Raw genomic sequence first — 24,541 nt, forward strand, 5'->3', positions numbered from 1 at the left:
TACCATTCGGTGTATCTCGGAGTAAACCCCTTGTTCAAAAGGTGATTCTTTACGACCCCGATGTCCAGACATCTCACGTTATTGCAAGACTTACAAGGACAATGATAATGACCGTTTTCGTTCGGGAGTCTGCTTGCAACGCGGATAAACTCGTTAACCCCTATTTTATATTGCAAACTCAACCGATTGTTCTCGGTAATCCAGTCCCTACTTGGATTTGACATTCTTCTGAATGAGACGGGAAATTGGGGGATAAAACTGAATCGTTAGAATTCATTTTGTAAGAATGAATTATTAGGAAATTGAGAGGTAAAATTGAGAGTGAATCGTTAATATTTGAAATTTAGAGTGAATTATTATGAAATTGAGAGTGATGAATTGTTAGGAAATTGATAGTGGATCTTTAATATTTGAAAGATTCGAGAGCGAATTTGTAAGAATGAAAGAGAAATTGTGATTGACATGTATTAATTTTGAAAAGTGGTTAGAATTCGTTAATATATACAAATTCACTACTGATTTCATTAACGAGTTAACCAATTTCGACAAATTAGTTAATTCGTTAAAATATATTATCAAAAGAGTTAATTTTCTTGAGAAATACGTTTTATTCTACCGAAAATTCGGCAGAGTTTCCCCTAAAATATTGAGTAACCAAAATCTGCAACTAAAAAAAAACACATATATAACCAACCAAGACTATCTTATTAACATACTAAATACTAAATTGAACCTTCGTAGCTCCATTGCAATAAATTTTCAATAAGTTTAAATTAAATTTAACATGTTACTATACAATCTAAACATATTATTAAATTAATTCAAATTAACATTACTAAAATCAACATAACATTTGTTAATTCAATCCAAACATATCACTTACTAAATCACAAACCTAAGCATTTTATTATACAATCTAAACATGTTATTAAATTAGTTCAAATTAACATTACTAAAATCAACATAACATTTGTTAATTCAATCAAATATATCATTTACTAAATCGCAAACCTAAGCATTTGACTATACAATCTAAACATGTTATTAAATTAATTCAAATTAACATTACTAAAATTAACATAACATTTACAATATAACATTACTAACAAACTAAAATGTGTAAATTAACATTTCAAATTATAATTTACATATAAAACTAACCTAACTAAACTAAACTAGCTATCTAATTAACTTTCTAATTAATTAGACCACATATAAGAATATAAATAAATGAACTAACCTCTTGAAGAGTCGACGAGCAAAGACGGTGGCTTGAGGCTGTGAGCGATGGAGCAACGGAGAAAAGCTCGGGGTTGTGTTGAGACGTCCTCGGACGAAGGGACTGTCTCGCAGCGAGAGCCTGTTTTGGGCAGCGAGGCTCGCAGAGACAGCGAGAGTGAGATTGAGAGGTACACTGAGAGAGAGAGAAAGAGAGAGAGAGAGAGAGAGAGAGAGAGAGAGAGATTACCGGCCGGAGCTTGGTCATGGAGACTGTGACTCAGTCTCGATCTTCAGCCGGAACGCGTGAATGGTGAAGGGTGACGATGACTCGGCTCGTCTCCGGTGAAGCGAGAGAGAGAGAGTTAGAGAGAGAAGAGAGAGTTAGAGAGTGAGGGAGTGAGTTGGTCGGGCCTGGTCGGGTGGGTCGGGCCTGGTCGTAGAGAGACAGAGTGAGATTGACGGAGAGAGAGTGAGACAGAGAGAGAAAGAGAGATTGTGAGGCGTACCTGGAGGACGGCGCCGGGGAATGGAGGCGGGGCTGGTCGCGCCGGAGACGAGCGTCGGGCTGGAGGCGGGGCTGGTCGCCCGGGGACGAGCGTCGGGCTGGAGGCGGGGTTGGTCGCGCCGGGGACGAGCGTCGGGCGCTGGAGGCGTGGCTGGTCGCGCCGGGGACGAGCGTCGGGCTGGACGCGGGGCTGGTGGCGCCGGGGACGAGCGTCGGAGAGAGAGAGAGAGAGAAGAGAGAGTTAGAGAGTGAGAGAGGCGGTTTGGGCGAAGAAGAAGACGTTCGGGTATTTAACATACCCTAAACCTATTAGGTGCGACACAGTCGCACCTAATAGTCATAAGTGTCGCACCTAATATGACTATTAGGTGCGACACTGTCGCACCCAATGTGAAATTCAAGAACCCAAAATATTCGGGGGGAATTTCTGACCGTTTTAAATTTTTAAACCCATTAGGTGCGACACAAGTCGCACCCAATGGTATTAGGTGCGACATATGTCGCACCCAATAGTATCCGGTGCGACAATTGCATATCAGGTGCGACAAAGTCGCACCGGATAGCCATAATCATCAGCGAAATTTTTAGGCGATTGGAAGACTATCGGATGCGACATGTCGCACCTAATATGTTCTTAGGTGCGACATTTAGGTGCGACATGTCGCACCTAATACCCTTCCGCACCCAATATGTTAATTTGTAGTAGTGAGCTAACAAGTCACATTGTTTCATTCAAATGAGTCAAGACTCAATTTGGACACTGGCCAGTTCATTTATTCACATTGCAAGGAACAAAGCATGAGGTGATATACATTGCATTTCGGCAATCTTGTACATGAATTCCATATCTATTAGAACTTCACAAAGTTAGTCATGACATTCTCACAACTTAGTATTTCACCAATAGGCCTTGTTCGGAATCACATAGTGAGTCCGAACTCTGACTTTCTCAAATGAGAATACGTAAGGTGTGAAATGACATGTCTCATTTCAGGATTAAGGTAAGCACGATGCAATTCATACGTAGTGACTTCGAGACATAAGAGGTTAAATGGTTTGTTCTTATCTTGTCTCTAGAAGTGCACTGGTCAATTCAGTACCTTCGGAAGATACTTAGAAGAACTATAGAGTCTCTAACTCTCAATGCCTCATAACTATACATCATAGATTCTTCTAACAATCTTACTGAGGTCAATAGTCCTTTGACCCTTAGATTGCAAATATATCGTTTTAAGCAAACTTCGACGAGTTTGTTCATGCAAATCTAAATTTGTCTCTTCGTAAGTTGTTTAGTTTGTTTATGGACTAAAGACTAAGGTTTTATCATAAAGCTTCAAACAGACAAGGAAGAATGAATGAACGTTTCAACTTTTTATTAATGAATAAGAAATTATAAGCAAGAGTCTTCATGAGACTTTATTACATCAAATGTACAAAATAAAGACTACCACTCTTCTTGTGGGCACCATTGACAACAATATCACCTACTCGTGAAATTCCCTACCGAAGATGGAATTGGCGTCATGGCTGGAGATCAAACCCAAGCGAGGATATGCTACGTCCAAGGTGTGGATGGCAAGCCAGCTGAAAAAGGGATTAACACGATCTACCAAATGGAAGATGACTACCCGTGTGACCAAAAACACACACGGAAATTTGAGGAACTAGATCCCTGCGATGAGATCAGGAGGTTGAAAGTTGACACCCCCGATGATCTCACTTCGGTCGTTCTCGACGAAGCCAAACCTGGCCACGTTGTGAAGATCGGCGCACAACTCCCTCTCGCCATCAAAACTCAACTCGCATCCTTCTTTCGGGAGTTTAAGGATGTCTTTGTGTGGACTCATGCATTCATGCCCGGAATAGACCCCGGTTTGATAGTGCACCGGTTGAACGACGATAAAAATGTCGCCAAAAAAGTACAAGCTAGACGTGCGTTCAATCCTGTACGATACCTGGCAATAAACGAAGAGGTTGAAAAACTTCTCTCCGCCGGCTTCATATGAGAAGCCAAATACCCCAAGTGGGTGGCCAACGTGGTCATGGTTAAAAAGCCTAATGGGAAGTGGCGCATTTGTATAGACTACAAAGAACTTAACAAAGCCTGCCCAAAAGATTATTTTCCACTTCCACGCATTGAACAATTGGTCGATGCCACGACCGGATATGAGATACTAAGTTTCATGGACGCCTACTCGGGTTACAACCAGATACGAATGCACTAGCCCAATCAGATAAAGAAAACTTTCGTCACTGATCGAGGTCTCTACTGCTACAAGGTCATGCCTTTTGGCCTTAAGAATGCGGGAGCTACTTACCAACGATTTGTAAACCGGATCTTCGCTGATCAAATCTGCAAGACTATGGAAGTATACGAGGACAACATGCTCGTTAAAAGCCTACTGTCTACTAATCACGTACACAACCTAAGGGAGATGTTCTTAATCCCAACAAATGCGTGTTTGGTGTTTAGTTCGGAAAGTTCCTAGACTATTTTTAGCCGAAGAGGAATCGAAGCGAACCCTGAGAAAATCAAGGCACTCCTCGATATGAAATCTTTGTGACGAGTTAAGGAGGTCCAAAGTCTGAACGGTCAGATTACCTCCCTCGCACGTCTTGTGGCTAAGGCAACCGACAAGTGTCAAGCGTTCTTCAACGCTATAAACAAGACGTGTTGTTGGCCCGTCTCGGACCTACGAGGACAATGGTGTCACTTCGACCCGCACGACCGGCGTGAGGCCTCGGACGGCGAAACCTTGCCTCGGCCACTGGCCGGCCCAACCAACCCATGGCCGGCCCAAGGCTCGGCCGGCCATGGCCGGCCCGAGGCCCAGCCAACCCATGGCCGGCCCAAGGGTCAGGTTCAGCCAGCCATGGCCGACCCAAGGGTAAGCCGGCCAATGGCCGGCCGAAGGTCCAACTCCTTCACTCGGCCAATGGCTGACTGAAATCCTCAGCCGGCCAGGCTGATCACTCGGCCAATGGCCGAGTGAACCCTCCAGCAGTTCACTCGGCCAATGGCCGAGTGAACCTTCCAGCAGTTCACTCGGCCAATGGCCGAGTGAACCTTTCAGCCGGCCATGCAGTTCACTCGGCCATTGGCCGAGTGAACCTTCCAGCAGTTCACTCGGCCAATGGCCGAGTGAACCTTTCAGCCGACCATGCAGTTCACTCGGCCATTGGCCGAGTGAACCTTCCAGCAGTTCACTCGGCCAATGGACGAGTGAACCTCAGCCGGCCCAAGCTTTTCACTCGGCCAATGGCCGAGTGAACCTCGCCACAATGTTCACTCGACCATTGGCCGACCCAACCATTGAGGGGGTCAATGGCCGACTCAAGCATGCTCACTCGGCCAAGGGGTCTTCAAACCACCTCTTGGCCGCCTATAAATACAGGGGCCGCTCCCCTAGTCCAGGTAATCCATTCTTGAGTACTGAAACGCTGTCGAACTCGTACCTCGCTCGTTTCTCTCAAGTCTCGGCCTCTAAACATCTAAACCTCCTATATCCACCTCAATCCTACTAATGTTGAGCGTCGGAGAGGTAAACAGAAGCAACCCCTCTGTTTCCCCTTTGTAGTTCACACCTTTCTGCTTGCTTTTCAGGTGCTTGGACGAGATACACAACACCTACAGCTAAGGCACGGCTTGGGAGACCAAGCCCGACACGCTCGAGTCTAGACGAGACCACTTGGTCCGGCGTTGGGTCTGACCATCTGTGACTCCTAAATCGTTGTCCGAAAAACTGCGACAACAAGACGGATGGCTTTGTGTGGACGGACGAGTTGGAAAAATCCTTCAAGAAATGAAGACTTACTTTGGAACACCTCCGTTTCTTTCAAAGCCAACGGAAGGCGAGATGCTCTACGTCTACCTTGCCTTCTCCGAACGGGCAGTAAGCGTTGTTTTAGTCCGCGAAGAGGATAAGGTTTAATGGCCTATCTTCTACTTGAGCAAAACCTTACTCGACGCCAAGACGCGTTATACAGAGATAGAGAAACTTTCTCTGGCTCTCCTCGTAGCCGCCAAAAAGCTACATCCCTACTTCCAAGCTCACCCTATTGCGGTCCGAACAGGACACCCCATCGGTAAAGCTCTTCAAAAGGGAACATCGACTCGCATGGCGATCTGGTCCTAAGAATTGAGCGAGTACGAAATCGAGTTGCACCCAAGAACGGCAATCAAGGCTCAGGCCCTAGCTGATTTCATGATAGAATTCTCCTATACTCCCAACATGGGAAGAGAGGAAGATCACTCGACCAACGACTTGTCGGCTCGAAAGAGAAAGGTTTACCCTACAGGTCCCTTCTAGGAATTACATGTAGACGGAGCGTCCAACACTCAAGAGGCCGGTGCAGGCGTAATTTTGACCAATCCCGATCAGGAAAAGTTTCGCTATGCCCTCCACTACGGGTTCCAAGCCTCCAACAACGAGGCCGAGTACGAAGCCCTCATTGTGGGACTAGAGCTCGCTCTAAAGCTCAACGTATAGAACTTACGAATACACTGTGACTCACAGTTGATCGTAAACCAGGTCAAGGGCGATTACATCGCCAAAGAGCCTAACATGATTGCCTACTTGGCAAAGATAAATGCCAAGCTCGACGCCTCTCTTGGTTTTAGATCATCCAGATCTTAAGGGAAGAGAACACCGAAGCTGATGCTCTTGCTCGCCTCAGTTTCGGCATCACCGTAGACGGGTCAGGAACTATCCCGGTCGAGTCTCTCTCGCGACCATCCGTCTCACGGGCTGAGGTTAAAATGATCAAGAATATTGCTCATCCAACTTGGATGACTTCCGGTTACAGACGTCTTGCGAGGAGGGATACTCCCCGAAGACCGCAAGGAAGCCGAAAAACTAAAGGCCCTCACATCTAAGTATGTGTTAAGAGGGGAAGCCCTGTATAAGCGTGGGTACTCGACCCCGTTACTCTGGTACCTCAATAGTGTTGACCTGACCAAGATCCTCCGTGAAATTCACGAGGGCATCTGTGGCAACCACTCTGCTGGGAGATCCCTCGTGCTCAAAGCGCTCTGACGAGGCTATTTCTGGCCCACGATGAAGAAAGATGCCTGCAACTGGGCGAGAAAGTGCGACAAGTGTCAATGTTTCTCTAACGTTCCACGGCAACTGCCATCTCCCCTGGGCAGCATCATCGTGCCATGCCCCTTTGTAAAATGGGGTGTGGACATAATCGGCAAGCTTCCTAAAGCTCCGAGAAAGTACAAATACGCCATCGTCGCTATCGGCTACTTCACCAAGTGGGTCAAAGCCGAGCCTCTAACCCGATTCACCGAGGCCAATACAACAAACTTCATCTGTAAGTCCATCATATGCTGACACGGAATCCCAGCGTCAATTATAACCGACAATGGTGCACAATTCGACAACGCCCGGGTTAGAGAGATCTGCACCCAACTAGGGATCAGATCAACAAGACATTCTCGTCCCCGCGACATCCACAGGCTAATGGCCAGGTGGAAGCTGTCAACAAGATGATCAAGAGCAATCTCCAAAAGAAGCTCGAGGACAAGAAGGGTGCATGGGCTGAAGAGCTACCGTTCATCCTATAGGCCTACCGGACAACTGTTCGAAACGCCACAGGAGAGACCCCCTTCTTCATAGCTTACGGGGTTGAAGCGGTGGTGCCCGTGGAAACCGAGGTCCCTACATACCGAATCGACACTTTCGACAAGGAAGAAAACAACGAGGCCATGCGTCTTGAGCTGGACCTAATCGATGAGAAAAGATCTGAAGCTCTCACTCGGCTTGCCGCACAAAAGCGCCAAGTCGAGAAATACTACAACACCAAATTCAAAAGACGAATCTTCACCGTCGGCAGCCTTGTACGCAGGTGCGTATTCCAAAACACTCAGGTACAAGGCGCCTATGTCCTTGGCCGGAATTGGGAAGGACCGTATAGAGTTCGCTAATTCATACACGACGGAACCTATTACATCAAACACACGGACGAGACCCCAATTCGGCTTCCTTGGAACGCCGAACACTTGAGGCAGTACTACCAGTGACAAGCGCTACACCCGGTTATTGCTTTAATTTCCCAAATTTAATAACACCCACGCGCCAATTATTGAGGATTTTATCCCTTTGCAATAATAATAAAGTTTGAGGTTTTTCTCTTTTTTCGAAAATCCACTTTATCAAGTTTTAGTCAACAAGTCACGGCATGTAAACTAATAATTGGGAGGTTAGTGATTCGTACAATGTACACTAAAAAATACACGGCCCAAGGAAGAAAGTTTTAGGTCCCCCACATGAAAACGGGAATAAGGGTTTAAAAGAGCCAAAATCGTCATTCAAAAATCGTCGACCTAACTCGACACACCATTGGTCGGCAAATGGCAAGAAGCAAAAGCCGTTGGGCCATTCCCGACGCAATTGCCAAATTTGAGCCACGCCTTCGGTCGCGAAATGGCATGAAGCGAGATCGCCACATACACACTTAAGTTACCCGCACACACACACAAGAATAAGGACTTAAAAAGCTCAAACCTCGTCGGCCCTTCGAGCATACGGGTTTGAGTAAAATTGTCGGCCTAACCTGGAGTGCTGTAAATCGCGTAAAGGCGCATGTGAAAGTTGTTGGGCTACTCCCAACGCATGTAAGTCACGTAAAGGTGCTGCTTCAAACCCCAACAGCCAAATCTGAGCTACACATTCAGTTGCCAATGGCACGAGACACACGGGTTTGAGTAAAATCGTCGGCCTAACCCAGCGTGCCGTAATACGCATAAAGGCGCATGTAAAGGCAGTTTGGCCACTCCCTCCACCACGACCAAATCTAAGCCACACATTCGGTCGCCAAATGGCACGAAATAAAGTCGCTGGGCCACACCCGGCGCAACGACCAAATCTGAGCAACACATTCGGTCGCCAAATGGTACGAAACAAAAGTCGCTGGGCCACACCCAGCACAACGGCCAAATCAGAGCCACACCTTCGGTCGCCAAATGGCATGAAACAAAAGTCGCTGGGCCACCCCGGCGCAACGGCCAAATTTGAGCCACACATTCAGTCTCCAAATGGCACGAAACAAAAGTTGCTGGGCCATACCCGACGCAACGGCCAAATCAGAGCCACACCTTCGGTCGCCAAATGGCACGAAACAAAATTTGCTGTCCAAAACTAGGCAAACTGTCGGCCTAACTCGACACACCAGTATTGCCATTCAAGATGGGTCAATAGACCGCATCGAGTTGCCCCTAACAACAAAAATTGAGCGATGCCTAACCAGGCACCAACGCCGCCCACCTCGAACGCTAAGTGACGATGAGTCATAACGCTAAACGAGTGAAGGATGAATCCCGACTAAGGACACAAACTTGTCAAAACTATTGACAAGGTTACAAGCTCTTTGAGACATACTACATCAGCTCAAATAAGAGGCACGTACAAGCAAAATTGCTTAAACAATCAACAAAGATATAGCATTCAACTTGAAAGAAAATAAAATATCTCATAAATAAAAGAGCGACCGCTCTAACAAATCCCAGAAAGCGTGCGCTAAAAAGGGAAAAATACTAAAAAAAAAACAAAAGCGCTAAACATATGCGTTGTAAAGAAGCCACTCGGCTCACAAGACGCCCTCATCGAGAGGGGGAAACAAAGTATCGAAAAAATCGAAGGTAACCCCTCCCCCCGAGTCTCGTTCTCAGTCGCGGTCACCTTTCGGCACTCCACCGCCCTGACATGACAGGCCTCCTCGGTCCTGATATCGTAGTCGTCCTACAAATCAGATGCTCGTCGCTTTGCCTCAGTGAGTAGAGAGGAAAGGCGAGCATTCTCCTCTGCCAAAGAGTCGCGCTCGCGCTCTGCCCGAAAACGCGATGTTTCGCTCGAAGTAAGCTAGCTGTGGGAAGTCTCCATGGCATCTGACCGGGCATCCAGCTGTCGGCGGAGTTCGGTAACCTTGGTCCGGAAAATCTCTGTCGATCGGGATGCCACCAGGAGTGAAGAAAAGGGGAATGGAGCTCTCCTATTTATAGGAGAGGAAGGAGTAAGAGACCAACTCCTACCCTTCCCCCCAATGCGCGCGCGCAAGGCCCGGCCCGTGCCACCGGCCTCGCGCCCGCACGCGGGCTTGCCAGCTAGCATGCCGCGTGCGGCCCGCGGGTCTTGTTGACCAGCCTGTCGGCTGGGACCTGGGCCGGCCCCAGCAGTCCGACCACCATGGGTCCGAACCTTGCCAGCAAAAAAAAAGACCTTTAACGCCCTTGAAAATTAAACTTCATGACTCGCGATTCACGAACTATGAAATTGAGGGACTAATGTTATCGGTCATTTTCAGGAAACCAAAAAAACTAAAACATTTTGGGCCGGCCGGATCGCCCGCCGGGCCCCGGCCATGCACATGCGGCCCACGCGCGCACGACCTTTCCGGGCTCCCAGCCCACGCGCGCCTCAATCTAGCCCTCGACCAATCGGCCTTCGCACGCCCCTACGCCCCCGTCCCATCGGTCCCCGCGTACCCCTGCGCCCCCGGCCCTCTGGCCCGCGCATGCCCCTACGCCCCCGCCCCACCGGCCAGCACGCGCCCAGCGCATCCGGCCCGCGCGCGCCCTGCTCCACCCGGTCGCGCTCGCCCCGCTCCCCTGGTCGCGCACGCCCTGCTCCATCGCCTACGCGCCTTGCTCCCTCAGCCGTGCACCATGCTTCCCGGGCCTCCTGCTCGCTCGCGCCTCTCGCACGCCAGGCGCCGACCGGGCCTCCCTCCACGTGCTCTGGCGCATCCCTGCCGATGTGCCGGCCCGATCGCGCGCCCCGCGCTCGGCCAGGCCCTCTGCCCGTGCGCGCAGCCCGCGCCCGGCCGGGCCTCATGCCCGTGCACGGCCCGCCCCTAGCAGAGGCTGCTGCCCGCACACACACCGCGCCCCGCGCCCAACCATCCAATGGGCCCCCATAGAGGCCATAGCTTCCTCCAACCTCTATAAATACTACCCCCCCTCTTCACTTGAAGGGGACATTGAAAAAATCTCTTTTAGAGACAAATCTCTCTACCCTCACCGTTCTCTTGTGACATTCCAAGAGTTCTATTCCCCTCTTCAAGCTCGGCCCAGAAATCTAAGAACCCCCTTTGACAACAGGGAGCACGTTCCAATTTTGAGACCCGAGTATTCACAACGCACAAGCTGCGCCCTCGCCTCTTGACCCTTGAGTTAGAACTCTGCGCCACGAGTCAAGTAACACTCTAAAATCTTCAATAGAAGCTACAAGCCCGGTCCTTCTCTAAAGTCTTAAGTTCTCAACCTTTGACTCTAAGATAGTCACAACCTCCACATTGAACTACGTTTTGACCTGATCTCGGACTATGGGTATGTAGGCAGCCAACATTTGGCAAGGTCACACCTCCCAAAACACACCTTCAGGTTTGGAAGGTGCAACTCGGTCTTCGAGTTCACACTTGGGCTCGGGCGCGCTCACTTGGTCCGGCCTTGGATCGAACCGCCCAAAGTCTTAAATCGTTGTTCATTTTCGTGCGACAATAGACGGAGTCAACGGTAAATCCGATGGAAAAATGGTTAACACGATCTTCCAACTAGAAGATCATTATCCATGCGACCTAAGGGACGCAGGGAAGTTCGGAGAACTAGACTCTCGAGAAGAAATCGAGAGACTTAAAGTCGAAACCTCCGACGATCTCACATCTGTCATGCCAGACGAATCCAAACCTGACCAGGTTGTAAATATCGGCGCCCAACTTCCACTCTCCATCAAGACTCAACTTACTTCCTTCCTCTGAGAATTCAAGGATGTCTTCGTATGGACTCATGCGGATGAAATCGAGAGACTTAAAGTCGAAACCTCCGACAATCTCACATCGCTCATGCTAGCAAATACAAACCTCACCATTTTGTAAAGATCGGCGCCTAACTTCCACTCGCCATCAATACTTAACGTACTGCCTTCCTCCTGGAATTCAAGGACATCTTCGCATGGACTCATGCGGACGAAATCGAGAGACTTAAAGTTGAAACGTCCGACGATCTCACGTTGGTCATGCTAGACAAATCCAAACCTCACTAGGTTGTAAAGATCAACGCCCAACTTCCACTCACCATCAAGACTCAACTTACTGCCTTCCTCCGGGAATTCAAGGATGTCTTCGCATGGAGTCAAGTGGACTTTTGGAATAGATCTAGGATTAAGAAAAGTTTAACGCGTCTTCAAGCGGCGGAATATAAAAATTTCTTTAAACAAGTAAAACGATTTTTACTAACCTAGACAAAGAGCATGTCATTTTAAATTAAAACTATTAAAGAGAAATTACTCGTTTACTAACCTTTGCGTAGCTTGATCGTTGAGAAGCTATTGGAGGTTGAATCGCCTTTTTTCGTTCTTCGGGAATTTGAGTAACAACGAAAGCTTCTATCACATGAATCACTCGAGTGAAGAAGGATTTAGTGTGTGGGCACTTTTAAACACGATGACTCGAGAACAAGTCTTAGAGTCGAAGAGCTAAAATAAAACGCTAGGTCAAATGAGGACCTAGGTGCCAAACATAAAAATGAAAAGGGAATTCTAGAGAGAGAGAGAGAGAAAAGGAGGGGGTGGCCACAAAGAAGAGAGAGATAGGCTCTCAATCTCAAAATTGTGTGTTGTGAGTTGTGAATGAGGTGGGGTATTATACGAGGAGGATTACCTTCAAAAGGTAGTTTCCTCTTTTCTATAGAATATCACATATTTATGAGCAAATATTTGCTTCCCCTTCCTTCATTTCACACGTCCAACATGCCTTTTAGAAGGACTTGGATTTTTTCTCTTTTGTTCTTCCCTTGCCTTGGCCGCCCAATCTATTTCGTTGTAGACGAAATTTGTTTCCTCTTTTTCTTTTGGCAAATATCTTCATGCTGTCAATGGTGCCCACAAGAAGAGCTGTAATCTTTATATTGTACATTTGATGTAATAAAGTCTCATGAAGACTCTTGCTTGTAATTGCTTATACATTAATAAAAAGTTGAAACGTTCATTCAATCTTCCTTGTCTGAAGCTTTATGATAAAACCTTAGTCTTTAGTCCATAACCAAACTAAACAACTTACAAAGAGACAAATGTAGATTTGCATGAACAAACTCTTCGTAGTTTTCTTAAAACGATATATTCGCAATCTCAGGGTCAAAGGACTATTGACCTCAGTATGATTGTTAGGAGAATCTATGATGTCTGGTTATGAGGCATTGAGAGTTGGAGACTCTAAAGTTCTTGTAGGTATCTTCTGAAGGTAATGAATTGACCAGTGCACTTCTAGAGACAAGATAAGAACAAACCATTTAAACTCTTATGTCTCGAAGTCACTACGTATGAATTGCATCGTGCTTACGTTAATCCTGAAATGAGACATGCCATTTCACAGCTTACGTATTCTCATTTGAGAAAGTCAGAGTTCGGACTCACTATGTGATTCCGAACAGGGCCTATTGGTGAAGTACAAAGTTGTGAGAATGTCATGAGTAACTTTGTGAAGTTCTCATAGATATGGAATTCATGTACAAGATTGCTGAAATGCAATGTATATCACCTCGTGCTTTGTTCCTTCGAGTGTGAATAAATGAACTGGCCAGTGTCCAAATTGAGTCTTTACTCTTTTGGATGAAACAATGTGACTTGTTAGCTCTTCGTCAATACATTGTTTCTAACTTATTCACAAGCGACAAAGGAGTTGAGAAAATAACAGCTAGAAGGGTAAAATGGTAATTTTGGAAATCCCGACTAGCTGATGATATTCATGAAAGGTAAACACTGATAATATTTTGTTGATCCACTCATTACAATTAGGTTGAATTCTTGAGTAGAAAATAAATTCATTTGAACCGAGAGATTTTCAATGTCAACTCTTTAGTGGAGTCAGTTGACATTAAGCTAAAGTTGGAAAAGGTTTGTGAACTTTAGAGTCCAAGTATTTAGCTCAAGCTTTGTTCATTTAGATCCATGAGGTCACTGTCATGAATCACATCGAGTAGGAATAGTTAAACTAGAAGCTAAGTCAAAACAAGAACGAAAATTCTCAAAAGGGTATTTTTGTCTTTTGAGACATAGGATGAAATGAATGTCAATAAATTTTTTGACAAGGTCATTTGATGACTCAATAACACTCGGCCATGACTTGATCATTGGGCCTTGTCAATTAATTTCATTTCATAAGAATTTTATTTAAAATTCTTAATGGGCCTTTGTCATGTTGTCATGAACAAATGAAGAAGCTTCTAGAAGCTCCTTCTAGAGTGAAATAGGCGCCCAACATACTCAAGGAAAGAGAGAATATTTTGTGCATAAATGTATCAAGATACTTGCCAAAAGAAAAAGAGGAAACAAATTTCCGATGCATGCATGAGGATATTCGGCCAAGATAGAGTCAAAGGCAAGGCATGGAACAAAAGAGGAAACTAGTCCCTTGGGGATTTGCATGAGGTGGACGCCCATTTTGGGGAATTGGGCAATAATGGATTGCTCATAAAGGCTTGGAAAATAAGAGGAAACTACTTCTTTCCAAGGCCAACCCTTCTCCTATAAATACCCCACCTCATTCCTCTCATTTCATTCATTCCACATAAGTTAGAAATTGAGAGCTTCTCTCTCTAGACCTTGTGGTAGCCGATCCTCTCTCTCTCTCTCTCTCTCTCTAGTTAATTTTTGATTTTTTTGTTTTGGCACCTAGGTCCTCATTTGACCTAGTGTTTAGCTCTGCGACTTCAAGATTCGTTCTTAAGTCGTAGTGTTTAAAAGTGCCCACACACTAATTCCTTTTCTCTCGTGTGATTTAGTGATAGAAACTTTCGTGGTTACTCGAGTTGCCGAGGAAGGAAGAGAGACGTGCTGCGAGGCGAGACGAACATTGCAGCCTTTTTCCAAAAGCTTCCCAACGTTCAAGCCTCTAAAAAGGTTAGTAAACTTCTATGCCCATATTAGTTTTATTTATATGTACTTGCTCTTTGTCCAGGTTAGTAAAAACTGTTTTACTTGAAAAAGAAAATTTTTAAAATTCCGTCGCTTAACGAAGCGTTAAATTTTTTCTTAAACCCTAGATCAATTCCAACAAATGGTATCAGAGCTATGGTCAAAGATATGCATTTACATGTATTTAAAATTATGAGCTTGAAAATCGTTTTCGAAAGTTTACTAATTTTGTGACAAGTTAGAATTGTTATCTTAGATTTTTTTTTAATTTATTGCTCATGTATTTAAATTAAAAATCATGTTGTTTTTCTATGAGTTTGGGATGTTTTTAAAACACATTAGAATCGGTTCTAAAAGTTTTTAATTTTTTTATATTGAAAAACGTGTTTTAAAGGTTTGAGAATTTTCGAGTAAAATTTTGTGACTAGTTTTCTTGTCTTACTAGTTTCTTATTCTTACTTGAATCGTTTTATGCTTGTTGTTATTTCTTTTATATTATGTTATTACCTTGCTAACAAAACACAAATAAAAGCTTTAACAACATCCTAAAACGTTCAGTTGCACTCGATTCTTTTTCGCACCTTAAAAGGACCAAGCTTTAATTATTTCTTTTTCTTCGAGCTCGAGTAAAACCTACAGTAAAAGTACCATAACTCTCTGCTCAGAAATCGAAATTTAATGATTCTTAAATCAAATTAAAGCTCTGTCTGTCCTCTGTCCACTGCCACTGGTTTTAGGTCAAAAGAACATCGGAGCCGCAAGTTATGGTGATTTTACTCCGTGGTGCGCGGCTGTTCCGAAAGTCCAGTTTTTTAGAATTCCGGATTTTCAGCCCCATTACCATGAGTTATAGAACTCTAATGAGAAAAAATTTCTTGAGCAAAAATGTTTTTTTATAAGATTATAAACATGATGTGTAAGATTAAAATGTTTTGATTTTTGAAAGTTTAATTGAAATTGAATTTTTACAAAACTAGTTTGAAATTCGAAAAACCGTTTTCGTTTTCAAACTTGAAAATATTTTGTCATCCAAATCAAATAAGTTTTCAAAATGTTTTCAAAACTATATCTATATCACATATGTTCAAAATCTATATGCTCTTGAAAATTTAAGTGGGAGGTCTCCTTGTAGACAAGCCAAAAAATAAAAAGATGTGTAATCTCAAACTTTCAAGTGTTCGAGTGAGTTGAAGTTCACACTTCCCTCATGCACTTTCCCGAAATAGAAAATAGGAAAAGATCCGAGTATGTCCCTTGTGGCGTTATGCACTGACACTGCTCTGAACATGAATATCTAGGGTTCTTTTCTAGTTGTCCGCTCTATCGCTCTATAACTAGGGAAACCATTTCTGAACTTATAAGAGTCGATGAACCAACTCCAAAAACTAAGTGAGAGAGCTATATTTGTTGTTTGTAACACACGATCCCCAACACTAATGAAAGAAGCAATTAACGTGGGACTAAGAGCCGCTCTTGCGACCCTCTCTTAAATGGGAATACTCCAAGGCGTTTTTGTTTCGATCATTGCTCAATGAGCTACGTCCGAGAAAGAGACGACGATGAGATTGCGGCCTTAATGGTGTATTGACATCTTGGCTAAGCATTAATGATGTGTCATTTACTTATAAATGGAGATTTTTTGCGGCCTTCTCTTGAGGGAGTAGATTATCGTTTGGTTTATAACACCTTTGGATTTTATCAAAGTCTTAAATAAAACTTAAATCCTAAACCAAAGACTAATCATAAACTTGTTTCAACTTAAATAAGCAACATGTCTCGCAAACATAACCTCGACATAATAGTTACCGTTAACAAGCACAAATTGGTACTCACCAACCCCTGTCCTCAAACAAATGATGATTCGACTCAAGAGGACAAAGACACCTTGGCGGCCTGGCTCTGCTCTGATGAGATTGCGAGGTGCTATATTCTGGCATCAATGAACAATGTGTTGCAACAACAACATCGTGATTACGAAACTGCCACCGATATGCTGTACAATCTCCATGAGATGTTTGGAGGGCAAGGACGTCAAGCTAGGCAACAAACGGTCCGACAGTTTATGAACTGTCGCATGAAGGCTGGGACTCCCGTTAGAGATCATATGATGCTGATCATTAGCTATCTAAACGAAATGGAGATCCTTGGATCTGAGATTGATGTGGAGACTAAAATAGATATGATCTTGGAAACTCTCCCCGAAACTTTTGATACCTTTAAACTGAATTACTCCATGAACAAGCTAGAGTACACTGTTACCGAGTTCATGAAGGAACTTCAAACCGCTGAGGCACTCACTAAGAAAAAGAGGGCTCTATGAGAGGTACATGCTACTGCCTCAACCTCTATATCTAAGAAGAGACCTCGCAAGGCCGAGAAGAAGAACCAACCAATGGTTCAAACGAAGAAGAAGGCGCCAAAGGCTCCGAAGGTGGATAAGTCTAACGATAAATGCCACCACTGCAATGAGCCTGGTCACTAGCGTAGGAACTGTCCTGCCTACCTCAAAACTAAAGTAAAAGGTATTATAATTATTACTGAAGCTTGTTTAGTAGCTGATAATGTATCATCGTGGATTATTGACTCCGCTGCTACTAACCATATTTGCTGCTCCTTAACTGGTTTAAGGAAAAGCAAAAGCTTAGAGGATGGCGACATCTGCTTCAAGCGGGGTGATGGGAGCGTGGTGTCTGCGAAGGCTGTGGGATCCGTGACGCTATCTTTTGAAGATCGCACTTTAAATTTGAATAATGTTTATTATGTTCCTTCCTTTGGGAAAAACCTAATATCTGTTGCTTAACTTTTAGAGCAAGATTATTATTTAAAGTTTATAAAGAATGGAATTCGTATTTCTTTTTCTAATTCTTTTGTCACTGATGCATGTATGAAGAATGGTCTTTTTTACATTTATCCCACTCAACCTTCCATCTTAGACACCGAAATAGATTATGATGTAATTAGGGAGCCAAAGAGGATCAAACTTTCTGAATCCTCCGATCTAACAAAATCAACATACCTATGGCACTTAAGACTTGGTCATATCAGTCTAGACAGGATTAAGAGACTTGTGAGGGACGGTCCACTCCAAGCTTCTGCAATAGGTTCACTACCTACTTGTGCATCCTGCATAGAAGGAAAAATGGCTAAGCGACCTTTCTCCGATAAGGGTCGAAGAGCCACTGAGTTGCTGGAACTAATACATTCTAATGTATGTGGTCCGCTCAGCCAACAGGCACGTGAAGGATACGAATACTTCGTTATCTTCACCGATGATTACTCACGATATGGGTTTGTCTATTTGCTCAAACACAAATCCGAGACCGTTAACGTATTTAAGGTCTTTAGGGCTTTAGTTGAAAAGCAAACTGGCAAAGTGACCAAAACCCTTCGATCTGATTGAGGTGGTGAGTATATGTCTGGAGAGTTCGATGACTTTCTTAAAGAAGAAGGTATCGCTTCTCAGCTTACCGCACCTGGCACACCTCAACAAAACGGAGTGTCAGAGAGAAGAAACCAAACTCTTCTGGAGATGGTTAGATCAATGATGAGTTACTCATCACTCCCTCTTTCCTTTTGGGGATATGCCCTCGAAACAGCCGCTTATATTATGAACCAAGTTCCATCCAAAACGGTTCCTGGTACTCCTTATGAACGATGGACTGGCTGTAAAGTGAATCTTGGACGCATCAAAACTTGGGGTTGCCCCGCACACGTGCTGAGGCAAAAGACTAGCAGGTTGGCTAGTAGGTCAGAATTGTGTCTGTTCGTTGGATATCCAAAGGAAACCAAGGGATTTACTTTCTATAGTCCCGAGGACGATAAGTTGCAAAACCTAGAAGCAAAATTGTGCTTGAAGAAAAGTTGGGTGAGGAAGCTTCTACCTCATTTGTAAGAACTGTTCTTACCCCAACTGAAACACAACCTAACTCATCAGAATCTCGACAAGTAGTAATTCGACGTAGTGGAAGGGCTACTCAAAAGCCTGACAGGTACATGTCTTATGGAGACTCTCTCGTAGCCATCTCTGATATGGATGATCCTGTTTCCTATAGCCAAGCGATGGCTTGTTCTGAATCAAACCTTTGGCTTGACGCCATGAAAGTTGAGATGCACTCGATGTATGTCAACAAAGTCTGGAAACTTGTAGACCTTCCTGAAGGGATTAAACCCGTAGGGTGTAAGTGGATATACAAGAAGAAAAGGGGTCCTGATGGGAGAGTCGTGACGTTCAAAACACGACTTATGGTGAAGGGTTATACCCAAAAAGAAGGGATTGACTATGTAGAAACCTTCTCGCCAATTGTGATGCTTAAATCCATCCGCATACTCCTATCCATAGCTGCAGCTGTCGACTATGAGATCTGGAAAATGGATGTCAAGACAGCCTTCCTGAATGGCAATCTTGACGAGCGCAATTACATGGCTCAACCAAACGGTTTCGTGGAAGAAGGTCAAGAGACCAAGGTTTGTGAGTTGCTTAAGTCCATTTATGGATTAAAGCAAGCATCTAGGTTATGGAATATTATATTCGATGAAACTGTGAAGTGATTCGGCTTTGAAAAATCAATAGATGAGCCTTGTGTTTACAAGTTAATACACGAAGGCAAAGTTGTGTTTCTAGTACTATATGTCGATGATATATTACTCATTGGTAATGACGTGTGTAAGTTATCTGAGGTTAAGGTCTGGCTGGCAAAGTAATTCGATATGAAGGATCTAGGAGAAGCCGCGTACATTCAGGGGATCCAAATCTTTCAAGATAGGAAAAACCGGACACTGTCGCTCTCTCAAGCATCTTATATTGATAAGGTAATTGATCACTTCTCGATGCAAGACTCCAAGAAGGGCCAAACACCCTTTAGGCATGGAGTCTCACTCTCTAAGGACCAGTCTCCCAAGACTGCACAAGAGATTGAAGACATGAGGAAAATTCCTTACGCCTCTTCCGTAGGAAGCCTCATGTATGCTATGCTTTGCACTAGACCTGACATCTGTTTCGCCGTTGGCGTAGTTAGCCGTTTCCAATCCAACCCTGGACCCGAGCACTGGATTGCTGTTAAGCATGTTCTTAAAAATCTTCGAAGAACTAGGAACTTGATGCTTACATACTCAGGTACTGACCTGACTATGACGGGATATACAGACTCCGATTTTCAAGCGGACAAGGATTCCAGGAAATCCACTTCGGGATCTGTGTTCATCCTTAATGGTGGAGCTGTCGTGTAGAGGATTATTAAGCAATCTTGCATTGCTGACTCCACAATGGAAGCGGAATATGTGGCTGCTTGTGAAGCATCCAAAGAGGCTGTATGGCTTAAAAAAAATTCCTTAAGTATTTGGAAGTTGTTCCAAACGTCGACGAGCCCATGACCCTTTATTGTGATAATAGTGGGGCTGTCACTAACTCAAAGGAACCTTGAAGCCATAAGCACTCTAAGCATATTGAGAGGAAATACCATTTGATTCGAGAGATCGTGCAGCACGGAGACGTGGAAGTGAAGAAGATCTCAACAGTAGACAACCTGGCAGATCCATTCACCAAGGCCCTAGCGAACAAGGTCTTCGACCAACATCGAGAGGGATTAGGCATGAAGGACTACACACATCTTCTTTGAGTCAAGTGGGAGTTTGTTGACAATGGTGCCCACAAGAAGAGTTGTAGTCTTTATATTGTACATTTGATGTAATAAAGTCTCATGAAGACTCTTGCTTGTAATTGCTTATTCATTAATAAAAAGTTAAAACGTTCATTCATTCCTCCTTGTCTGTTTGAAGCTTTATGATAAAACATTAGTCTTTAGTCCATAAACAAACTAAATAACTTACGAAGAGACAAATGTAGATTTGCATGAACAAACTCTTTGTAGTTTGCTTAAAACGATATATTCGCAATCTAAGGTTCAAAGGACTATTGACCTCAATATGATTGTTAGAAGAATCTATGATGTCTGGTTATGAGGCGTTGAGAGTTGGAGACTCTATAGTTCTTTTAGGTATCTTCCGAAGGTACTAAATTGACCAGTGCACTTCTAGAGACAAGATAAGAACAAACCATTTAACCTCTTATGTCTTGAAGTCACTACGTATGAATTGCCACGTGCTTACCTTAATCCTGAAATGAGACATGTCATTTCACACCTTACGTATTCTCATTTGAGAAAGTCAGAGTTCGGACTCACTATGTGATTTCGAACAGGGCCTATTGGTGAAATACTAAGTTGTGATAATGTCATGAGTAACTTTGTGAAGTTCTCATAGATATGGAATTCATGTACAAGATTGCTGAAATGCAATGTATATCACCTCATGCTTTGTTCCTTGTAATGTGAATAAATGAACTAGCTAGTGTCCGAATTGAGTCTTGACTCCTTTGGATGAAACAAGTGACAAAGGAGTTGAGGAAATAACAGCTAGAAGGGTAAAATGGTAATTTCGTAAATCCCGACTAGCTGATGATATTCATGAAGGGTAAACATAGATAATATTCAGTGGATCCGCTCATCATAATTTGGTTGAATTCGTGAGTAGAAAATAAATTCATTTGAACCGAGAGATTTTCAGTGTCAACTCTTTAGTGGAGTCAGTTGACATTAAGCTAAACTTGGAAAAGGTTTGTGAACTTTTGAGTCCAAGTATTTAGCTCAAGCTTTGTTCATTTGGGTCCATGAGGTCACTGTCATGAATCACATCGAGTAGGAATAGTTAAACTAGAAGCTAAGTCAAAACAAAAACGAGATAAGTTTTACAAAAAATGTCAAAAGGGTATTTTTGTCTTTTGAGACATAGGATGAAATGAATGTCAATAAATTTTTTGACAAGGTCATTTAATGACATGTTTCACTCGGCCAATATTAGTCTTATTGGGCCTTGTGGATTAATTTAATTTCATAAGAATTTTAATGAAAATTCTTAATGGGTTTTTTTCATGTTGCAATGAACAAATAAAGGAGCTTCTAGAAGCCCCTTCTAGAATTGAAATAGGTGCCCAACATACCCAAAGAAAGAGAGAATATTTTGTGCATGAATGTATGAAGATACTTGCCAAAAGAAAAAGAGGAAACAAATTTCCCCTAAGAGGAAATCAATGTGGGCGCCCAAGAGAAGTCAAGGGAGAAGCAAATAAAAGAGGAAACAAATCCAAGGACTTGCATGGCAAGTCTTGGCCGTGTGCCTCTTGAAATAAAAGGGGAAATTGGCTCATGAATATGTGATATTCTATAGAAGAGGAAACTACATTATTGAAGGTGAGACCTCTCCTATAAATAGGAGCCTCATTCCACATATTTCATTCATCCCAAGTTTTAGAAATTGAGAGCTTCTCTCTCTAGCTTGGCCGCCCCTCTCCTCTCTCTCTCTATTCAATTTTGTTTTTTGTTTTTGACACCTAGGTCCTCATTTGACCTAGTGTTTAGCTCTTCGACTTCAAGACTCGTTCTTAATTCGTAGTGTTTAAAAGTGCCCACATACTAATCCCTTTTCATCTTGAGTGATTTACTGATAGAAACTTTCGTGGTTGCTCGAGTTAACGAGGAAAGGAAGAGAGACGTGCTGCGAGGGAGATAAACGTTGCAACCTTTTTCCACAAGCTTCTCAACGTTCAAGCTTCTAAAAGGTTAGTAATCTTTAATGCTCATATTAGTTTATATTTACATGTGCTTGCTCTTTGTCTAGATTTGTAAAAACATTTTACTTGTTAAAAGAAAAGTTTTAAATTTCCGCCGCTTACCGAAGCGTTAAACTTTTTCTTAAACCCTAGATCGATTGCAACAATAAATTGCATCTCAGAAATCTCGTACATGAATTACATATCTATGAGAGCAATCAGGTTAGGCCAGGACCGTAGGTAGCGCGCCGACCCCGGGCGGCGCCGACTGGGCTGAGGCCGATGCCAGGAGAGACCCCCATCGGCCAGGCGAGGGTGTTTGACCGTGCCTGGGACGCGCCGGAGGGACGCATGACCCGGTGAGGCGAGCGCAGACGGAGGCGCGCCGGCCTGGGCGATGCCATCTGGGCTGGGGCCAACGCCGGAGAACACCCCCCTCGGCCAGGGGGGGTTTGGCACGGGCAGCACCGGCGGAGCGCGCGACCCGGTCGACGTCGTGCCTGGTGAGGTGGGCGTCGGAGATGGCGTGTCGGCCCTGGGCGGCGATGCTCGAGCAGGTCTCGATATCGGCGGAGACCCCACCCGCCTGTGTAGGGCTGTTTGGCTGCACATGGGCAGCGTCGGTGGAGCGCGCGACCCGGGAGACGTCGCGCCTAGCAAGGTGGGCACCGGAGATGGCCCGTCGGTCTATGCCGACGACACTGGGGCTAGTCTCGGTGCCGTGGGAGACCCCACCCGCCTGGGTGGGGTAGTTCGGCAAGCGGCGGGAGATGACGGACGCCCGAGCGGCCTAGGCAATGGGCCTACCCCGAGGAAGTACGTGCCAGTAGAGGGCCATCGGAAACAGGGGGCATCGTCCGTGAGAGCGCCGGTGCCGGCCGATCAGCGCCGGGCATGAGGTGCGGCTAGCCTGGCCCCCATACTAACCCTAGCCCTTGTTGCGCCGGGCTTATGTGGGGACGGCCCAACCCACCAAGGGTTGGCCCGAGCGGCTGGGCCGATTGCAAACCAAGAGGAGAGCCCGTTCGGCCCAAAGCCCAGCGGGTGCGAAGGAGGCCCACTTGGGCCGGGCTTTGGCTAGGGCAGCCCGACCGCTCGAAGGTCAGATGTGCGCGAAGAGCCCACGGTCGGGCCGACCGCGGGGGAGGCAATCGCCACTCGGCCGGACGGGCGCGCGGGGGCCTCAGATGGGCCGGTTATGCGGGGGGCAAGCCCTACCAGGCCGAGCGGGCGCGCAAGTGGCCGTCTGGCTCATTCGGGCGATCTCCACGAGTAGTTTTCCTATCCGAGGACCGTTCTCAACGTCGAGTGCTCGGGTGAGTCGTCGAGTCGCCATGCCTTATCGCTCACCACGCTCACGTTGACCGCCCAACAGGAGTCGCGAACATTGGCCTTCTCGGTCGGGGGGTCGGCGATCTGCGACGACCTTGATATCGATCTTGCTCGCCAGCTTCCGAAGTTTAAGGAAGCGATTCGGCATCCCAGAATTGATATCGATCTTGCGACCGCTGCCTGATGATCTTCCAACTCGCTCACGAAAGGGGCACGCCGCCATTCATGAGGCGAGCCTTTGCGGAGGGCTACAGTTGCCCTTCCAGCCAGTAAGTCAAGAGTTGTTGGTCCGACTGGGAGTGCACGCATCGCAGATGTCTCCATCTTTCTATCGAGTGATCGCGACATGCCATATGATGCTCTATCGAGCAAAGAGGAGGGCCGTCATTGCAGACAACATTCAAAATCTCGTAGTTGTCCGCGGAGTCCCCGAGAAACCGGGCTTTTATCTAGCGACCCCTCGAAAACGTCTCGCTATTATTACCAAGGTCTCCTCGAAGCATCGGTATCCTTAGGTATGGGTATCCGAATCCACCTTCGGGTCAGCGCCTCTCGTGTTTGGCTTTGCGGCCGATTTCTCGACCATTCACGATATCAAATTCTGAGCTCGTGGCCGTGATCAAAGTGGTCCCAGACTCGAGGCGACAGGGGTCGCTCTTTGAATGTCTGGACTTAATGGCCACGACCGGGTGGTTTGTGCCTGGTGATGACGTTCCCCGACGCCTTATTCCTGGCGCGGAGGCCGCGGTGGACCTCGAGTCTAAGGCAGGGGGTTCTTCTGCCCCTCTCCCTGATGTGGGGGGTACTAACCATATCTTTTCTTTATGCAATCGCATTACTCTGCCGTTTACGTTTATTATCTTGTTCTAATCGATTGATGCCCATTCATGACAGGTACCATGGTTCGAGATTGGTCGTGTGCGAGAGTGCATAGGGCGTAACCCACTGCCGTAGCCGTGGCCGCGGCCC

At 45.3% G+C, this 24,541-nt stretch overlaps 1 protein-coding gene across 1 annotated transcript; it reads left to right on the forward strand.

Moving 5' to 3' along the window:
- Nucleotides 1-1,287: 1,287 nt before the first annotated feature.
- Nucleotides 1,288-7,298, forward strand: LOC149402632 (uncharacterized). Its single transcript, XM_089608466.1, has 3 exons — nt 1,288-1,409; nt 6,876-7,023; nt 7,128-7,298. The coding sequence occupies exons 1-3, from the start codon at nt 1,288-1,290 to the stop codon at nt 7,296-7,298; spliced, it is 441 nt and encodes a 146-aa protein (XP_089464592.1).
- Nucleotides 7,299-24,541: the final 17,243 nt, after the last annotated feature.

The sequence above is a fragment of the Urtica dioica genome, chromosome 3, assembly GCF_054948205.1.
Source record: "Urtica dioica subsp. dioica isolate 48M chromosome 3, U.dioica_male_clone48M_v1_H2, whole genome shotgun sequence".
Classification (NCBI taxonomy): domain Eukaryota; kingdom Viridiplantae; phylum Streptophyta; class Magnoliopsida; order Rosales; family Urticaceae; genus Urtica; species Urtica dioica.

Excerpts from the sequence above, each read along its gene's own strand:
- LOC149402632 (XM_089608466.1), top strand. The coding sequence starts at position 1,288 with ATGGAGCAACGGAGAAAAGCTCGGGGTTGTGTTGAGACGTCCTCGGAC. Across the intron at positions 1,410-6,875 it reads AGCGAGAGTGAGATTGAGAG|CATCATCGTGCCATGCCCCT; the intron begins GTACACTGAGAG and ends TCCCCTGGGCAG. Across the intron at positions 7,024-7,127 it reads CTCTAACCCGATTCACCGAG|AGAGATCTGCACCCAACTAG; the intron begins GCCAATACAACA and ends CGCCCGGGTTAG.